Source organism: Antechinus flavipes, chromosome 2 (genome assembly GCF_016432865.1).
Source record: "Antechinus flavipes isolate AdamAnt ecotype Samford, QLD, Australia chromosome 2, AdamAnt_v2, whole genome shotgun sequence".
In the NCBI taxonomy this organism is placed as follows: domain Eukaryota; kingdom Metazoa; phylum Chordata; class Mammalia; order Dasyuromorphia; family Dasyuridae; genus Antechinus; species Antechinus flavipes.
In genome coordinates, this window is record NC_067399.1 from 398,636,240 (window position 1) to 398,656,925 (window position 20,686).

At 35.3% G+C, this 20,686-nt stretch overlaps 2 protein-coding genes across 4 annotated transcripts in view; one reads left to right on the forward strand and one right to left on the reverse strand.

Moving 5' to 3' along the window:
* SLC26A2 (solute carrier family 26 member 2) overlaps positions 1 to 10,834 on the forward strand; it is a 31,684-nt gene extending 20,850 nt beyond the window's left edge. For all 3 annotated transcript variants that reach the window (XM_051978689.1, XM_051978690.1, XM_051978691.1), the window contains one exon: positions 1,984 to 10,834. In XM_051978689.1, the coding sequence (XP_051834649.1) occupies positions 1,984 to 3,504 (1,521 nt within the window). In that variant the 3' untranslated portion in view covers positions 3,505 to 10,834. The remainder of the gene's footprint in view (positions 1 to 1,983) is intronic.
* A 3,221-nt stretch (positions 10,835 to 14,055) lies between these two features.
* On the reverse strand, positions 14,056 to 20,497 carry TIGD6 (tigger transposable element derived 6). Its single transcript, XM_051978692.1, has 2 exons — positions 20,404 to 20,497; positions 14,056 to 19,183 (listed from the first exon to the last, which is right to left on the reverse strand). Exon 2 carries the CDS (start codon positions 19,096 to 19,098, stop codon positions 17,521 to 17,523), a length of 1,578 nt encoding a protein of 525 aa, XP_051834652.1. The 5' UTR covers positions 19,099 to 19,183; positions 20,404 to 20,497; the 3' UTR covers positions 14,056 to 17,520.
* Between the last annotated feature and the right edge of the window lie 189 nt (positions 20,498 to 20,686).

Here is a 20,686-nt window from a genome sequence, read left to right on the forward strand (position 1 = left end):
TGAACGGTGGGTAGACAGGAGGTGGGAGGAGGAGAGGCAATTGGAATTAAGTGACTTGCATAGGTCTTCCTGACTCCAAGGCTGGTACGCCACCTAGCTGTCCCAGAAGGGATTTTTGTTTTTATTAGTGACTTCTCAGGTCTCTTGGATTCCCTTGATTATCAAGTCCTTGCTAAATTTATATCAGAGATTCCCTAAGTCATGATTTTCTTTCAGGTATATAGAGATATTAGGGGAGAGACAGTATAGCATAGTGAAATGAACAACAGATTTAGAATTGAGAAGCCCTAGTTTGAATTCTGATTTTACTATTTCTATTTTTCTCTTGGCTCAGCTAAACTCAAGTTTCTAGTGTGATGACAGCACTGATTCTTTTATTGGTCCTCCTTGTAATAGCACCTTTATTCTACTCTCTTCAAAAATATATCCTTGGAGTGATATCCATTGTAAATCTTCAGGGAGCTCTTCGAAAATTTGGTGATTTGCCCAAGATGCCCAAACATCATTTGGGAGACATTCATCATCAATCTTTTAGAACTATTATTGGTCATCATATTGTCCAAAGTTCTTAATTATATCAAAAGATATTTTTTATATGCTTTATTTGTATATAGTATATGTTCAATAATGAACAATTCAATTGTGAGGATTGAATGAGATATTTATAAAGCACTAGGCACAGTATCTGACACATTATAGACACTATTCTTATTCCCTTTCTTTCCTTTTCCTTGTGGTTATGGTCAACACAGTTCTACTCTCTGAGCCTTGGTTTTCTTATCTGTAAAATGGGAGTAGTAATACTTGTACCTTTTCTTCATAAAGTATTTAAGCTAAAAGAAACCAATTATATAAATGTGAGTTATATAGGATAATATTTAACAGTGATAGTATAAGTAACTTATTCTGTTTAGTACTGGGAAAGCAAGTCCTGGGGTCTGTTTCTGTCTTCCCTTAATGTCTATCTCAATAGGGTTATCTCCGTGAAGAGAAAGGATGAGGCGAACACAATTATGAGAGAAGAGAAAGAATAAAAATTAGGAAAATTTCAGAGGTGACAAAGACCAATTAATTTAAAAAATTTAGATTTCTATTTAAATCCTATGCTAATGTCCTGTTGTAGCATAAAGTTGATCCCGTTTTTCAGAGACTATTCCAGGAAAAGAATAAACATTCTTCCAGATCATACCAAAGCCAGAAGTTTTTGTTCCAAGTCCTGTAACTATTATCTGTCCTTTAGGAGACCAAACTAAGTTCAGACAAATTCATTAGTAGGTAGATGACAGGGAGACTTTCCCCCCTTTTCCTAATTCCTTCCTTCCTTTTCTCTCCTTTCTCCCTCTCTCTATCCCTCCCTCTTTTCCTTTTCTTCTTCCTTCCCTCCCTTCCTTTCCCCCTTCCTCTCTCCCTCTCACCTTCCTTTCCTCCCTCTCTCCCTTCTCCTTTTCCCCTGCTTCTCTCCCTTCCCCTTCCCCTTTTCCCTTCTCGTTTTCCCTTCTCCTTCCCCTTTTCCCTCTCCTTTCCCTTCCCCTTCTCCTTTCCCCTTTCCCCTTTTCCCTTCCTCTTCCTCTTTCCCTTTTTCCTTCCCCTTCCCCCTTCTCCTTTTGCCTTCCCCTTCCCCTTCCTCCTTCTCCTTTCCCTTCCTCTTCCTCTTTCCCTTTTTCCTTTTCCCTTCCTCTTCCTCTTCTCCTTTCCCCTTTCCCCTTTTCCCTTCCTTTCCCCTTCCCCTTTTCCCTTCCTCTTCCTCTTCTCCTTTCCCTTCCTTTCCCCCTTCCTGTTCCCCTTCCTCTTCCTTCCATCTTAACTTTTAAGGACAGTTTACTATGTTGGAGAAACAACCATACCAACAAAATTACAAATCTTTTAAGTACTTAAGTATATCTAAATAAAGAATAGAAAAGGCAGAATTATAAAATTTATAAGTACTCCTTTCCATTGGAGAAAAGTTTTACACATTTAACCTCTTATGTGATTTCCTTTCAGGTAGCCATGGGCCTGTTTCAAGTTGGCTTTGTCTCTGTCTACCTATCCGATGCTTTGCTGAGCGGATTTGTCACTGGTGCCTCCTTTACTATTCTTACTTCTCAGGCCAAATATCTTCTAGGACTAAACATCCCTCGAAGTAGTGGTGTGGGCTCTCTTATCACTACCTGGATATATATCTTCAAAAACATTCACAAGACCAATTTCTGTGACCTCATTACTAGTCTTTTGTGCCTTCTTGTCCTTGTGCCAACCAAAGAACTCAATGAACACTTCAAATCCAAGCTTAAGGTACCAATTCCCACTGAGTTGGTAGTTGTTGTGGCCGCCACACTGGCATCTCATTTTGGCAAACTAAATGAAAAGTATGGCACCAGTATAGCTGGACACATCCCTACTGGGTTCTTGCCCCCCAAAGCACCAGACTGGAACTTGATTCCCAATGTGGCTGTTGATGCAATAGCTATTTCCATCATTGGTTTTGCTATCACTGTGTCACTGTCAGAGATGTTTGCCAAGAAGCATGGCTACACAGTGAAGGCCAACCAAGAAATGTATGCCATTGGTTTTTGTAATATCATTCCTGCTTTCTTTCACTGCTTCACAACTAGTGCAGCTCTTGCCAAGACCTTAGTCAAAGAGTCAACAGGCTGTCAGACTCAAGTTTCTAGTGTGATGACAGCATTGATTCTTTTATTGGTCCTCCTTGTAATAGCACCTTTATTCTACTCCCTTCAAAAATGTGTCCTTGGAGTGATTACCATTGTAAATCTTCGGGGAGCTCTTCGAAAGTTTGGTGATTTGCCCAAGATGTGGAGGCTTAGCAAAATGGATACACTTATTTGGTTTGTTACTATGCTTTCCTCTGCACTGATAAGTACTGAAATTGGTTTGCTTATTGGGGTCTGCTTCTCTATGTTTTGTGTCATCCTTCGTACTCAGAAGCCAGAAGCTCCTATACTTGGTCATGTGGAAGAGTCTGAAATCTATGAGTCCACATGTGCCTACAAGAATCTGCAGACTGAGCCAGGAATTAAGATTTTTCGTTTTGTAGCTCCCCTCTATTATATCAACAAAGAATGTTTTAAATCTGCTTTGTACAAGAAGACTATCAGTCCAGTCTTAGTGAAGACAGCACAGAAGAAGGCAGCAAAGAGAAAGCTCAAAGAGAAAATGGTGACTTTCAGTGGCTGTCAGGATGAAGTTTCCATGAACCTCTCTTCTGAGCCCCTAGAGCTCCATACTATAGTGATTGACTGCAGTGCCTTGCAATTTTTGGATACAGCAGGAATCCAGACCCTCAAAGAAGTTCGCAAAGATTATGCAGACATTGGTATCCAGGTTCTCCTCGCACAGTGCAATCCTTCTGTGAGGAGTTCGCTGTACCATGGAGAGTACTGCACAAAAGAGGAGGAAACTCTTATCTTTTGCAGTGTTCACCAAGCATTTTGTTTTGCCCTAGACTTGCAAAAACAGAAAGCATTGTGTGCTTCCAATGGTTTAAGTACTTCTACTGACTAATTACTAGGAGAAAATGGGGTGGACAGGAGTGGGGAACAAATAAAAGCAACAGGTTTGTCTCTTCCATGAACATTATTTTCTATTACCATATAAAGTCAGTGAATTATGATGGGGGAAGAGGCATATAGTTTATATCAGTGCTTGCAATTAGCTAGAATTAGGAGAAAATAATAATTTCATCCTTTTGGTGCAAATAAGGGTATGCAAATATTTGTATACAACTACTTATGAAGTAGTTTTATGGTTTAAATGCTTATTTGTATTTGGACTATTCCCTTTTAGAAACAAGGGTGCTATACCAGGGGAAATTAAAAAAAAAAAATACTAAAAAGGACAATGTTGTACTGTAGAAAACTTAAGCATCAAGAAAAGTGGATTCTCTCTATCCCAGTCCACAACTGCCAAATTAAATGAGCTCAGACAAATCACAACCTCTGTGAACCTCAATTTACTCGTTTGTAAAAGCAGGGGGTTGGACTACTTGATCTGTAAGGTCCCATCAGCTCTGAAATTTATTGACCTTATGGGTGATCAACTTAAAAATTTATACCAGGACCACCATCTTTGTGGTAATGTGGAAGAGAATGGTGGGAGGGGCTTTGTACAACAGTTGCTTTTATTTTCATCTATATTTTTGCTTTCTACCAAAGAGCTGAGAGGCTGTGGCATTACCAGGTTCACCCAGAACAAGTTCTTCTTGTGCCTTGTTTTTCTGCCTACCTCCCTAGAACTTGTGGTAATGGAATCTCTAGCATTTTGAAAAAGAAGCATCAGCATTCTTTTTAGGTGGGGATTCTCATGAGGTTGAACTTGGTCAGGCTCCTGGGAGCAAATGCCAGGAGGAAAATGCCTCTCAATAAATGAACTTTTCTGATGGGGCTAACACATCACAGGAACTTAAGTTAACACAGGGTACTTTTGGAAATCCATCACATCCAAAGAGCCTAGATAAAGACTCAACCTAGTATGTGCTGTGATTTGATGTTTTCTTTCTTTGTTTATCAGCAAGAATGATATAAAGATCTATTTTCTACCTCTTCTTTTTTATGCGACCTGTCCATGCTTATTCCTAAGGACTTCATCACCAGTGAATGTTATTTCATTTGGGGGAGAGTCTGCTTTACATTTCTAGGAATCTGTTCAGATGAAAATGACACTGTAGAAAAAGCACAAGATTCAGAGTTAGAGCTGGGTTTGTGTTTCCTACTACTACTACTACTACTACTTATGCAGGCCAAGTCACTAGACTTTTTTGGGCCTGAATGTTCATCTCTGTGAAATGATGGGATTGGCCTACACGACCTTTTAGATCCCTCTGGTCCTAAAATCTATGATATTTCTCTAGTTATCTGGTAACACACCTTTAAAAAAATTTTGACTAAAGAGTACAATCTTAACTGCGTCAAATATTTAATTGCCTATAACATATGAGATGATGCTTGTTTTCCTGTCCCTCCCTCCCTATCTCTTCTAGGTATGATGTTAATTCAAGCTATGAGGAGAAAAACATAGCCCACAAGTTTTAAACATTTCTATGATGTTAATATTCTAAAAAATCATCCTTCAGTATGACTTTAACGTTGGTTTGCAAAAGGGAATATTTGATGGGTCTTCTTTGGAATTAATTCTCATAGTATTTCAGCAAGAGAGCCATATAGATTATCTTTTTTTTATAAAAATCATATTCTGAAGTGGTAACTATAATATAGCAAACAGTGTTGCATGTTCCCCCTCCCTCCACCAATGATGCCAATAATGAACTTTTTTAGGCATGAACTAATATACTGTCTTGCAGGAACTTTCATTTGCCCTATGAGTGACTAATAAATTAATGATGGCCACAATGGTTCTTTATTGGTAAGATTTCTTAAATTTAATTATGTCACCATCTTAAACAACACAATGTTGTTTTCTAAGTAAGAATAATAAAGCATATAAATTTAAGGTTTCTCTCTTGAAAGGCAAGAACATTTATCTAGTGATAATTTTTTAAAATGCATACATAGCATTGCGCTTATTGGGTAAATAGAAGATCCCATGTCTCAGGAATAGCCAATTCCTTCTGTGAGAGTAAAATCTTCCAATACAGTTATTTCTTAAACAGATGAACTTGGAGGAGATTTTGATAGATTGTACTTTTTTGTATGTGCAAAAGCCAAGTACTTCCTTAGAAAGAATGAGATGTACTTTAAAAGCATATTTATAAAGAAAAGACAATAGTTTTTTCAGTAGTATTTTGGTGAAGTTATTAGAAAATGTCACAAATTACCTTGATATGAAAAAAAATTTATATGTCTTTGCTGGGGGGGAAGGAGGAAGAGGATAATTCTGTTCCATGGTGACTGACTAGAGTATTTCTCAATATTACAGATTAAATTTTAATTAGAAAAAAATTGGATGTCAGTGTTTCAGATCCATTGATCCATGTCATGATGTACACTGAACAGTTATTCTTTTAAATATTTTTATTTAATATACTGAAGAATAAGTTTTCAGGAGAATATTAATATTATGGAACTATTTAAAACTTCATGTTTTTCTCTCATAATTTTTCTCTTACTTTTCTTAGATTATATTCAGTGCACCTTGAGTACACAAAATACATCAACACTTATTTTGTTACTAAAGGGAAAATAAAAAATGTAAATGGCAAAAGAAGAAAAAAAAATTTTTTTTTTTTGGCTGAGGCAGCTGGGATTAAGTGAGTTGCCCAGGGTCACACAGCTAGTTTCTGAGGCCAGATTTGAACTCAGGTCCTCGACTTCAGAGCTGGTGCTCTATCCACTATACCAACTAGCTGCCCCAGAAAAATATTTCTTAACTAAATTATTTCTCTGATGCATGTTAATGCAGTGGGATCCTAAAGATAGGTAGTTTAGGAAGAACACACTCTAAGAAGTAATTTTTAATCAGGAAAAAATGGCAACCAAAATATATTTTAGTTCAGTTCTTGAAGTAAGTATATGGGATCTTAGATTTAAAAACTTATTTTAGGGGCTGTTAAGACTGTAATATTACATTTAGTTGCTTACACTTGTGGCACTATAAATATAATTGGATACTGTGTATCCTGTGATTTATAAAATGAATTTATATCTAATGAATGAATTTAAATGCATTTATTGAGTGCTTATTCTGTGTCAGGAATGATAAAACAAACAAACAAAAAATCAAGGTTGGATCTTGCATTTCTTAAAAGAGCTATGTGAATTATGAGAAGTCAATAGGATAATGGTGTTTGAAAAATAAACCAACACCACCACATTTTAGCTCAAGGTTCCTTTTGCCTCACTCAGTTTCCATGCATCTGAATTTATATACCCAACAAAGTGAAAAGAGAATTAAGTAAGTTAATTTCTCCTTTACAAATATAGGAAAATTTATCAAAATTAGTCTAGCCTTATGATTTCATTAATATAGGAAATTACCTCTCAATATAGACTGGCAATCCATATGTAACTTGATCTTAGTGACCTGGGGCATGGCCCCATTTATCATTAAAAATTTGACAGAAGTTAATATTTCAATGAATTCCTAAATTTAATGAAATGTGTTTAAATGTCATTGTTCAGAATAAAGTAGACCCACTACATGTTGTGATAGAATTTTAATTTGCATGGCTAGTTGTTGCTAATGTTTACAGTGTTTCTCTAAGCTTCTAAATACAAAGAAAATAAGCCCTTAGCCCTTGGATCCCTCAAATTCAGGTTTAAATAGTGACTTCCATCACATACTATCTCAATGGAAGTGAAACTAAGAGCATTTAATGATTATAAAGAACTCAGGCTGATTTCTTACTGCAGCAAATCCAGTATAGCAAAATTTGACCTGTGTTTATGCATGTATAGCAGCATGTCTAGTTAATCAGTCAATAGTTTTCAGCATGGGACCAAGTCCTGAAAATATAAATTCTATCAAAAAGCAAAGCAGCCCCTCCCCCTCAAGGAACTGACAACACATAAAAATAATATACAGAGGTGGGACAAAAGATAAAGGTGCCCAGCATGTAAAGAAAATCCAGAGCCTGAAGAAGAGCCTGGAGAGAATTAAAGATGGTATTCTCTGCTAAGTGAAATGAACAGAACCAGGAGATCATCATATACCTCAACAACGATACTGTTTGAGGATGTATTCTGATGGAAGTGGATCTCTTTGATAAAGAGAGCTAATTCAGTTTCAATTGATCAAGGATGGACAGAAGCAGCTACACCCAAAGAAAGAACACTGAGAAATGAATATAAACTACTTGCATTTTTGTTTTTCTTCCTGGGTTATTTATACCTTCTGAATCCAATTCTCCCTGTGCAACAAGAGAACTGTTTGGTTCTGCACACATATATTGTATCTAGGATATACTGTAACCTATTTAACATGTAAAGGACTGCTTGCCATCTGGGGGAGGGGGTGGAGGGAGGGAGGGGAAAAATAGGAACAGAAATGAGTGCAAGGGATAATGTTGTAAAAAATTACCCTGGCATGGGTTCTGTCAATAAAAAGTTATTAAAAAAAAAAAAGAGAGAGAGAGAGAGAGAGTAGGTAAATGAAAATTTGAGAACCTCACAATGGAAAAAAATGAAATAGAACCTTCCTTATGAACAAGAAATAATCATTCCTTCTCCATCTAAAAAAATAAAAAATTAAAAAAATAAAGATGGCATCCTCCTTAAAATGGAGGTTCTAGGAGAAATAGAAATTGGAAGGAAAGATCCTGAGGTGAAAGGTACTTCCAGTGTTTGAAGTACAGGAATGGAATGAGCTTTTAGATTGAAGAAATTTCTGCCAAAACAGCAAGAAAAAACAATGAGCAAATTAGCAAAACTAGAAGATCTAGTTTCAAATCTTATTTCAAACACAGATCTGGGATCACATCACCTTATCTGATAAGCTCTAATGGCTTCCAATTTTCAAGATCAGATATAAAATAATTTTTTCAGCTTTTAAAGCCCTTCACTATTAAAGTTCTTTTCTACCATGTTTGTCTTGTCCCTTATTCCCTGTACTCTACTGTTCAAAACCACCAAGATTGCTTGCTGTTCCTTGTACAAGCCATTTCAGCTTCCAATTCAGAATTCTCAGTGGTTATCCTCCATGTCTGGAATGCTTCTCTTCCTCATTTCTCATATTCTGGTTTTCCTCCAGTCCCAGCTAAAATCCTGCATTTTAAAATTTCCCAGGTCCCTACTCAATGCCATTGATTTCTGAAGTTATCTTCCATTTACGCTAAATATTTCATTTGCACATCGTTTGCATGTTACTTCTTCTATTAGAATGTTTTTACCTTCTTTTATATTCTTTGGGCTTACTTAAATCAGCATTGGGCAAACTAAATATTTAATCAATGTTTAACTTGACTGATTTTTCCTATTTCAAAGGAAAGAAAATCATTACTGTCAATGGGGATAATACTAAATGAAGTTTAATATCATCATTATTTTAGAAAGCAATGACTACTAAAGTTTCAAAGTCTGCAGAAATGTTTACTCTTTCCATATGAACAGCTTTTAGTTCTCATTCACACATACACACATACATTCTCCAGGACTTTATCCCTGATAAACTTCACCCTCTTAGTCCATCATTCTAGTTTTTTAATCTATTGGGATCCTAATTATTTTATGCAAAAATTTAATGCTTTCTAGATTTGTGTCCACAGATATGATAAACATGCTCTTTTGTCTCTACATCTAAAAACTTCCTTTCAGTGCTCAACACATTATCCTACCATAAACTTTTAATTGGATGTAAGATGTGAGGCATGAATCTAAAACTCATCTTCCATTCATCCAATTTTCCTTACAGTTTTTATTAAATTTCATTCCCCATTGGGGAAAACATTGGTTTGTTTTTTTTTAAATAGATTTCTCATACACTAACTCTTGTACATTAGATTGCATTTCTGGATTCTCTTCTATTCCACTGATCTGTTTGTGTGTGTGTGTGTATACTTTTTTTTCCCCCCAGTATCAGTTTTTGGAATTACTGGAGAGCTTTTTGTTTTAAATTAAACCAATAATTTCATTGGCGCAGTTAGGTGTCAGAGGGGATATTATTTCAGGCTTGGAGTCAGGAATACTCACGTCCCCAAGTTCAAATCTAGCCTAGAAAACTGTGTGATTGTGGAAAAGTCAGTTTGCCTCAATTTTCTCCTGTGTAAAATGAGCTGGAGAAGGAAATGGCAGACCACTCTAGTATCTGCTAAGAAAAACCCAAATGGGATCACAGACATAACTGAAAAATGAACAGTTTTAGGGAGAGTTGCTTGGGCCACTGAAGACTAAGTGACTTAGTGAAGGATCATGCCCCCAAAATTAATTAGAGATGGAACTTGAGCTCAGATCTTCCTAGGATTGGTTCTCTATTCACTATACTAAGCTGCCTCATATAATATATATATAAATATATCTTTTAAAATATGCTAGCCCATCACCCATTTTATTTTGCATAGTTCTCATTTTCAAAATATATAGTTTTCAACATTTGCCCATGCAAAATCATGTGTTCCAAATTTTTCTTCCTCCCTTTCCCCCATTCCTCTGCCCTAGACAGCAAGTAATTCAATATTAAACATGTTGCATAGTTCTTGATATTATTTTGTTATAATATTATTGAGTTTCATGAAATAAATTCTATTGGTCAACTATCAAAATATTAATTTTTGGTATTTTGATGAATTGTATTGAACATATAATTTGATTTGGGTTTGATTTTTAAACTATATTTGCTGTTCAGTTCTATGCTTTCTGTCAAAATTAATTTGAAGTCCTTATGTGTCTTTTTTATATGTTTCAGATTAGTGACCAAATAGTTGGTATATTTTTGTCATAAACGGTATTGCACTATAATTTCTTTTTTTGTTGTTGGTGATATATAGAAATGCAAATGATTTTTGCTAAAGTAATTTTTCAGTTTTTCTTGAAGATTTTTAGTTTTCTGGAGATTTTACCATGTCACTTAGAAATAAGAGATATTTTCATTTCTTTACTGACAATGCATTTGTTTCATGCTGTATTACTATGGATATTTCTAAAACTTTGTCACATAAAGATAAAAGTAGATAGCCCTTGATAGCCCTTGACTTATTGTGTCTAGTGGGAATACTTTTAATGTTTCTTTGTTGTATATAATATTAGCTTATGATTTTAAATGTATATATTAAGGAAACTTTGGCACTATAATATTTTTAGTGAGTTGAGTTTTGTTTTTGACATATACGAATGCTGCATTTCACCAAAAGCCTTCTTTTCATCTAATTATGATGTAAACTTTTTTCAGCTTGATATTTGTTCTGCTTAATAATTAACATTAATAATTAAAATTCTATTAGAGTGAACTCTTTCATGTATGAATGTTCTTTTTGTAAATATTTTATTTTACTTTCTGTATGTATATTTATGATAAAAATCTCATTACTGGGTTTTCCCACCCAGCCTGTTCATTGCCTTAAGTGGAAAAATATCTTTGCCCCAGAGAAGGAAAGTGATATTCATATTTCTGTTTGATATTTTGTTTGGTAGATTCCCTTGTGAATTTGTGATCCTAATGCTTTGGAGCATGAGTAGGGCAACTCTTTAATGGCCTCTTTGATTTCTTCTCTGAAATTAGTGTAGGAAACTCAGAATTCTTTCACTTTCATTGTTATTGGTGACTTGGTGAGTTTTTTTAAAATTAGTTTTCCTATTTCAGATCTGTTGATCATTTAAAAACCAGCCTTTTATTTTTAATTGCTTTATTTTCAGTTTCATTACCAGCTATCATCTTTTATCTTTTTCTCTTGAAGACTTTTGTTCATAATTTTTTAGTTTTTCAAGTGAAGACATGGCTTTTAAATTTCTTATTGATATATTTATAGTAAATTTGCCCCCACATACTTCTTTGGCTGAATCCCTTAAATTTTGGTTTGTACAGTAGTTTTATGTCTATTATTGTTTTTACATTTTTCTTTTTCTGCAACAAATTATTAAATCATTGTTTAGTTTGTGGGCCTACCTCAATAATACATGTCATTATTTTCTAACTTTATTGTATTATGATCGTTAATTATGCCCTATAAAATCTCTGCTTTTTTAATATTTATCTTTTGATTTCTTCATCTGTAAAGTGATGAGGTAAAGGACTACATAGGTAACCCCAAAGATCCCTTCAAGCTCTGAAATGACAAATTTGTACATGTGTTTGTATATTAATATATAGATATCTATATATGTAAAGCCACATATATATTCATAGAAAAACATATAAAGTACTATTTTTTTTTCTTTGAGATCTTTCCATATACTATTAGATTCAGTTTGCTTATTGGTCACCTCATCTCTTTAATTTCTTCTTTTTTGCTGATTTGTCAAATTCAGATGGCCAAGCGTTAAAATCTACCTTTAGAAAGCAATAAACATTGCAAAATTGAAGTTTTCCCAAAATTATTAGGTTCATATATGTTTAAAATGCAAAATTTTGAATCAAACTCTCAATTTAAATCTGTGGATCTCTGGATTAAATGTATATTCTCTAAATAACAGATTGTTAATTCATTCCATAATCTTTTTTTTCTTTTTATTGAACTGTTTCTTCAATTTGTTTTGTACTTTTCTTTGCTTCTTTTTGGGGGTTCTTCTCTTTAAAAAGGAGATTGTCTTCCTTTAAACCTTTTTTTCCCTGCTGTTGTGGCTATAATCTCTTCCTATCCCAACACACATACCAGTTTTCATCTGAAAAATAAATATGTTTTATAAAAGGAGGAAAGAAAACAATTCTACATGAATTTTGAATTGCTTGATCCCCTAATTTTTAAGCACAATAAAGACTAAAAGAACTTCAAATTGGATTTTTGGTAAGTAATGCCAATAAAAAAGTTAACAGGTTAATGGGATCTTTTTACTCTAATTGCAAGATGCTTACTATCCACACAACTATTATATACAATTTACTTTTTAATCAGCCTAAAGCTGATTTCCTCTGTTTTATCTTTATATTAAGCCAATTAATGAACAGTATGTAGGAATCTGTGCTGGATACTAAGTCCTTACTTATTCTTAAGGAATCTGTATACTAGTTGGGGAAATAGAACATAATAGGACTAGTTAGGGAAATAATGCATAACCAAAGAAAATAACACATTAAATGACAGATGTAGACTACATGCTACAAAGGAGAAATTAACTGAGATTTTCTAGAAAAGAGAACTGATGTGAACCTCAAAAAGACACTATCTTTTTAGGAAAGTGAAGGGCTGTAGGGAAGGCATTCCCAGCAAAGAGAATTGGCTGAATTAACAAAATGGAGAAGGGAATCTTTACATGGAACAGTTGTTCACAGTTTCATAATAAATAGCAGAATACCCATAGAAGAGAATTAGACTCTTCCTGCACAAGGATCATATGATATGAGAAAATGTTAGGGTTGGAAGGGATCTCAGAGTATATCCAATCTAACTCCTAATTGTGTGGGAACTTTGTCTATCACATTCCCATCATTATTCAACTTCTGGAAACTCAATATCTGAAACTCATGGTCAACTGTAATGATTAATAAGTTAAATCTACCTAACTTCTATAAGCAGTGAGGCTAATTGTGGCCTCAGGGGCCAAACACAAAGTGAGTAACAGTCCTTCAAGCTTGTACTTTTCCTAAGACTTTTAAGTCTTATCTTCTTCAAAGTAAAAAAATATATTTTTTCCTTATGATAAGCTTAAATGAGTGCTTAACAGTAACACTATGCCCAAAGTCTGGGCAGGAGGAGTAGTACATGGGTGAAAGGAATACAACAACCTCACACAATCAGCTTTCAGAAAGGTGACTGTGAAGATGAAAGATAAAAAAGTGCTTTATAACAAGATACTTCCTGAATTAAACCTTTCTCACTTCTGTACAGCCAGTGGAATTTGTTTTGCTAACTACAAAGTTTTAGATAGAAAGACTTCCATAGTAAAAAGAGGATATAATGTAGTCCGGTTTCTTGGCTTTTGTTTGTAAAGACACAGAGATAACAAATTTTATCTCTAATTTAAAGTAGTTTTCACATAAATATATGACCAAAAAATGTTAAAACCAAATTTAGTAATTTCTGATAGAAGTGGCCATCTTTGGCAATGAGAGGATCCAAATCAGTTCCAATTAATCAGTGATGAACAGAATCCAGCTAAAGAATACTGGGAAATGAGTACTGGGACCACAACATAGCAATTGCATTCTTTCTGTTGTTGTTTGCTTGCATTTTTGTTTTTCTTCTCAGGTTATTCTTACCTTCTTTCTAAATCCAATTTTTTTTTGTGCAACAAGATAACTGTATAAATATGTATATATATATAGCCTGCCATCTAGAGGAGGCAGTTGAGGAAAGAAGGGGAAAAGTTGGAACATAAGTTTTTGCAAGGGTCAATGTTGAAAAACTACCTATGCATATGTTTTGTCAATAAAAAGCTATAATAAAAAAAACCTACTAAAAAAATCCAGAAAACTAAATTCAGCAAAACATTCCCTTGTGGAAATATTTTCCCTAAGATTGTGTAATATATTTGAAAAGAGAGGTGGTCCAAAAAATGACACAGACAAGCAATACAGCTTTGTTACTACTGTATTAAATATAAAATACATTTTAAAAAGCTATATTATAGAAGTACAAAGTTTCACATACTTTTTCTTCTTTGCACATTGAAATGTTCATGTTCTTTATTTGGAAATTCATAAAAAATACACTTGGAACCAAGCAATTTTTTTTCAGTATGAATTAAAGTTGAATCCTGAAACCTATTATTTCACTTCTTAGAAGTCAATCTACCATCAACAGATGTAGATAAGAGACCTGGCTGCTGTTTTTTTTCTCCAGAATCTTGTAATACATACATCATGTACATATAGTACTTATAGATGTATATCAGAGCAACAACTGTTCAAGTTTTAATTTTTCTGCTTTTCACTAAATGCTGCTTCCAGAAACCATAAATTCATAATGACAATGTAGATAGTGCATTTTACCATTTTACTACTCAAGCAACTTTGTGTGGCATTCTAAACAAAGCAAAATGCTCTGAAACAGGAAAAACCTCATCTGTCTTTGGGGTTGGTGAGACTAAAAAGAATGGATAACATTGGAAAAAGATGGATGTTAAATTTTGCATTCTGTAACAGCTGGTATTCATGTACATTAGATTTGAAGTTTCTACTTATAACTTCTTTTGACTGCCAATAGAATTTTAAACTTTTCTTTATTGGATTTTTAAGCAGAGGGCAAAAATTATAGGAACCTACAAAATACCATGTGTTCCTCTTATTCTTTTGCATTCATAGATAAAGCCCTTCCATAAGGCCCCTGGAGCATATGAAACATCCATGCCCTAGTTGGAACTTCCCTTCTCCCAGTTTGTTACAAAGTGGTGAAAGATATTCAACAGTTGTAAAATATAAATGTAATATGTGATGCTGCTCCTGCATTTCTGAAGTCAGTGTATTTTTTGCAAATGCCAGAGATGACATAAAAATCTTGGGTTAATTTTGACACTTTTCACTTAATTCTTTAGAAACATGGGGAAAATTTCTTTAATTTAACAACCCATTATTAAGTCCAACTCCCCATTAGTAAGCTCAATGACCATATTCAGTTTAATCAACATTAAATGCTCACTATATATAAAAGGTATTATGCAGGAGACCTACGTGCTAAATGTTGGGTGTACAAAGAAGAAAAAAAAAAAGATAGTCTGTTTTTAAGGGATAAGTTGGAAGAACAAAAGTAGAGTACAAGGTAGCTAGTGATAAGGATAATGAATTAGTTTAGATGAAGCTCTTTAAGAAATATAAACACCTGACAGCATCAGGGAATTCTTCAAGAAAGAAATAATAGTTTGGTTGGACCTAGAAAAATTTCTAATAACAGAAAGGGGTGACACAGGATGGCCAGCATATGGGCATGGCAGTACTCACCAACATTTCCCATTTCACTTTTTACTTAAGGGGTCATGGAGAAACTGATGCTTTTAACTGATTAAGGAAAAGACTGGGGAGGATGGGACTGAGCTAAAATTTTCAGAATGGATAAACCATGACTAAGACAAAGATGAAGCCTTCAAGAATAATTAAAGATAGGCAGCTTTAAGAGTGGTATTAAGGAGAAAAAATAGTCTGGTCTATCTGGAATTGGAGCATATTGAGATAAGAGTGGGCTAAATTATGGAATTTGAGGCATTTGCATTTTATTTTGTAGGCAAAGAAGTATCATTGTAGCTTTTTAAGCAGAGAAAGGGACATGCTACCTGCAGTATTTTGGAAAAATATGGCAGCAGTGTACAGAATGGATTAGAATGGGAATGAGAGAGGAAGATGTCAGGAAGACCATCTAGGCTATTGCAAGTATAAGGTACTGTGGGTCTTTATTCAGCTTGTGTGTGCATGAAAACAAAAAGTGGTGAAACCTAGAGACATTTCAGGAGAAGAAATGACAAGACTTGGTGACATCTTGACAAGTAGAAGGAAAATGCAGGTCATTTTGTTTTCTTGGCCTAAACTGGTTGAAAATTCAAAAATATGCATTCGTTTTATTAATATAGTTATATTTGTGTTGAATAAAAATATTTAGAATACATAAATTTTGTATTTCTTAATTAAAACAATATCTATTTTTTTTGGTGAGGGAGGTTCTCCTAATACATCATGGCAAAAATATTCTCCAATCTCTATGGCTAACCTGACCAAAAGAGACAGTTAGTCCACCCTCCACTCCCCATCCCCAATGATTTCACAAGTTCCAGCTTTGGAAAATAACCAAACATTGAAGTATCCAAAAATTCATCTGAAAAAATATCAAAATTCACTACCACCTCAAAGTACCTTCTGATTGATTTATACCTAAAAATAAAAGCCATTATTTTGAGTTCTGATTACTATTAGATTAGGAATACAAAATAAATAAATAAATGAAATAAAAAATAAGGTGTTTGTTTTGGGTTGGGTTATTATTTTTTTTTTGGTAGGAAGAAAATCTTTAGTTGAATGTTTCTAATATCTGGGTTTTTGTTTTTTTTTTAAAACCTTGAATTAAAGCAAATCTAACTTAGCAGATTTCCACAAAGAGCAATAACAGAAAAAGAATGGCAATTAATTATCTTAGTCTCTCCCCGATGTGTGGGCAATGCAGATTGTTAATATTATCATGTGGAAATGATTCTGAATTACCTAGATATGGAGTGGGATCTCGAATCAGGGTAGAATCAAACATGTTTATTCATATGCACACTCTCACTCCTGTATCTTTTTAACCTCCATCCTGGTCAAAAGTATAGTAGATGAACATTAGAAAACCTCATTCTACTATCTCTATGGATCTGTTCTTCTATTGTCTCTGAGCTCTGTGGTCCCTTAATATAGAACTGTTCCATAAACTTTAACTAACTCCTATATCAATTATGAAAATATGTTCTAAATCCATCCTACCTCATCTTTCTATTAGCAATAAAACTAAGTTGCACATCTCTAAAAGGCTAGAAATCATATGTTACTTGCTTAAGCAATTCCCATAGGAAGTACTTCCATCAAATAATTCTCTTCTGGGTATAAGACGGGAAGTTTGTTTTATAGAGGATAAGCAAAGTAGGAAGTAGAGGAGAGCTGTGCCAAGAGACAATTCATCAGAACAGAGGAAGAATTGCAATACTACATAAAAATAATTGGTCCTAACTACAGCAAATTATGAGGAGGAATGTAACAAAGCTGGTCAATATTAGATACTATCTGTGGAACAAAGTGGATTGTAAACTAAGGCAGAAATTCTAGAAGGTAGTTGCAAGTCTCAAAGATAATCTATAATGTGGTTAATCTTTCTACACTGAATTAAGAAATAATACAGTTATCAATCAAATATATCACAGACCAAATCCTGTTACAGCAGGCTTCAAGTGTCCAAACCATTTCACAGTACTGGAATGTCAATGCAATGATATTGCTTGAAATAAGTTCAAAATCTGAAAGGAACATTCTTTAGTCATGTTAGAACTATACGCTCCAATATAAAGATGAAGTAATTTTCCCATTTTATTTTGTTTGGAGAAAATCTGTAATATTGGATTCTACAAGAGTATGTGTTACACTTGTCATTAAATATTCATCTATACCATTTAGCTGTCCAAAAACTGCATCAGGAACATCTGTACATGTAGAAAGAAATTGCCTGAGTTTCTCTACACTTGAGATAGCTTCTGCAATAGTTAGTTTTGGCTGCTCCAGCAAAGAGACACCCTCATCATCCTCACTTTCACTTTCAGCTTCTTCAGGGCTTGCACCAGCCATCATGCTTTCAACAATTTCTACATCCATTAACTCACGAGATATTAATAAATCATTGTCAGCAGTTATAAAGTCCTGAAAAGTGACTTCATTTGGAACACATGTGGCAATAGCAACTGAATTCCATAGTTTTTCAATTTCTGTATCTGGTTCATCATCATCTTCTGGATCAGTATCAGTAAATTCCATTGGAATAATGCCTGCTTTTTGCCAGCACTTCACAACTGTGGTTTGTTTAACAGACCACCATGCCCCAGCTATCATGTCAATAGCTTGTTTAATGCTGATCTTTTCTTTTTCCTCATTACTATTGAGGTTGAGAAGAATCTGCTTCAAGAGTCGACTCCGATATAAAACTTTCATGGTATGAATTACACCAAGATTCAATGGCTGTAAAACGGCTGTACAGTTTGATGGTAGATAGCCTACTTGTATTCTTTCTAGACGTGGAAGCATGTTGTGTGCAGAACAATTGTCAATTAACATGAGAATTCTGCGTTCTGCTTGTTTCATCTTTGCATCAACTTTTATTAGCCACTCATTAAACAGATCTCGAGTCATCCATGCCCGCTGATTGGCACGGTAATCACAAGGAAGTGAATGCACATTCTTAAAGCATCGTGGGGTAGCTGATTTGCCAACAATCAATGGTCTCATTTTTTCAGTTCCTGACGCATTGCAACAAAAAAGTGCAGTCAATCGTTGTCTGGCCTTCTTACCTCCTCTGCAGCAATCACCTTTAGCAGTAAGTGTATGCTGTGGCAACAACTGGAAAAACATGCCTGTTTCATCAGCATTAAAAATATCATCTGGACTGTAGTCAGCAATCAGCTTTATAATTTCACCAGCATGCCATTCATTAACTTTATCTATTCCTATACCATTCATTAATTTATCATTATCCTCTCTGCAGATTGCTTTTAAAGCAATCCCATGACGATCACGAAATCTATTAAGCCATCCAACACTTGCTTGAAAATTGTCATAGCCTAACATATTTGCCAAATTCAATGCTTTTTTTCGAATCACTGATCCACTTACAAGAATGTTTTTTGCATGAACTTCCTGAAACCAAGCAAACACAGCCTTGTCAATGTCATCATAGAGTGCATTGCGCATTCTTTTTCGTTGTGGTCCCACAGATGCTTCCCTTACCTTTTCTTCAAATTTAGCACGATCTTTTAAGAATGTGGATAATGTAGAAGGAGTGATGCCAAATTCCTTTGCCACATCTCCTTTTCGCTTGCCAGAATCCACTGCTTCTACTACTTTCATTTTTTCCTCCAAAGAAAACTGTCGACGTTTTTTGTTCCCTTTGTTAGCCATGTCCGCGGGATGAGGTTAAGGCCACAACTAACCAATGCTGTGTCCGTTCCTCCTCGCGTTTGCACTATGCCACAAGTATAGGAAACTGAGAAGAAAAAAGGAGGGGGCTGTCATGAACCAAAAAAAATATGGTTTCCATCTAAATAACTCTGAGTCAGACTTTTTTTAATGATAGTAAGTAATGACAACGAAGGTAAAGTGTATTGGGTGTGTATGAATATATGGGTGCAAGGGGTAAGAACATATAATAAATTAATTTCTAAAAATACAATGATGAGTTTTCATTACCCAGGCTGTGAATATTTTTATTTCAGTTTTTCCAAGAAAGATATTGACTTGATCTATGAAAAACAAGTCCAAATGGTATCAAAGTTTAACAAATAAATAAAAGCACCGGAGCTTTTATAACAATAGCTGTGGAAGCAAGAGTCCAGAAAAGGTTGTCTTTTTGGCTCTGTGATTATCAGGACTATGATTTTGAGCAAGTTACTTCAGCTCTAAGAGGCTTAAGTTTCCTCATCTGTAAAAATGGATTTAAACCTTTAAAATTCTCCATTGCCAGTTTTAGTGGTCTGATAGAATCAAGGAAATCCTCCTAAATCAGACCAATTTTTGAACATGGATCTGAAGATAGATAATCCAAATTTAACTTTATTGTCCAAGAACTAGACTAGGAATTGGCCTCCAGCCAATGTGTATTGGGGATGGGTGCAGGGAGGGAATGGATTTTGAAGATCATAAGATATGAGAAAGAATCATTGTACCACGTACTTCATAGGACTGTCGCTATGGAGTTCAAAGTGAAATATGAGATTGTAAAGACTGGCCTTCGAGGCAGGACAGGCATCAGAAACACTTGTAAAGGGAATTGTATTTCATATTCTTCTTTTTATACACTTGTGTTTTTAAACTTTAAGTATCAAAATAAACCCAGTTACATCGGTTTTATATGCACAGGCAGCCTATTATGGTGGAAAGGGCAGGAAATCTGAATTCAAGTCCCAGGTCTGCAGCTGGCTTGTTCTGCAAATCACTCCCAGTCTCTGAACCTCTATAACCATCTTTAATCTATTGTGATTAAGTTACCACTTCAGGATCAGGGAGGAGCGGGGCGAAGGGTCAGTCCCATGAGGTACAGGGGCCTGGCCTACTCTTCCTGCCTGGCTGAGATCTAGGTATCCCGGATCTGCCCAATCCCCGACTCCGTGGCAGCTAAGACGCTTCTGGCGGAGAAAGGTGCTAACGAAGGCCGGTTCTGAGCTTCCCCGGACGTTCACCTCCCCAGCTCCGCCCCGGCCCGGTTACCTCAGAGCCGCGAGAGTGCCGGGGAAACCGCCAGAACCGCTGGGGAGAAGTGGCCCCGGCACAACCGCCCTCCCCACCACAGGTACCCGCAGCTTCCTCCGGCCCGCGTAGTCCTGTGTTCCGGAAGTGGTCCATCTCGTTAAGTGTCCTCCCTCCTTTCTGGTGAACAGATGCTCTCTCAGAGGAGCTGAGGGGAAGGGCCTATGCTTTCACTCTGCGCCTGAGCCGGCCCCTCCCACCTTCACAACCCGAGGAATTTTTCCTGTAACTGGCTGAAAAGGGA

Excerpts from the sequence above, each read along its gene's own strand:
- TIGD6 (XM_051978692.1), bottom strand. The coding sequence starts at position 19,098 with ATGGCTAACAAAGGGAACAAAAAACGTCGACAGTTTTCTTTGGAGGAA.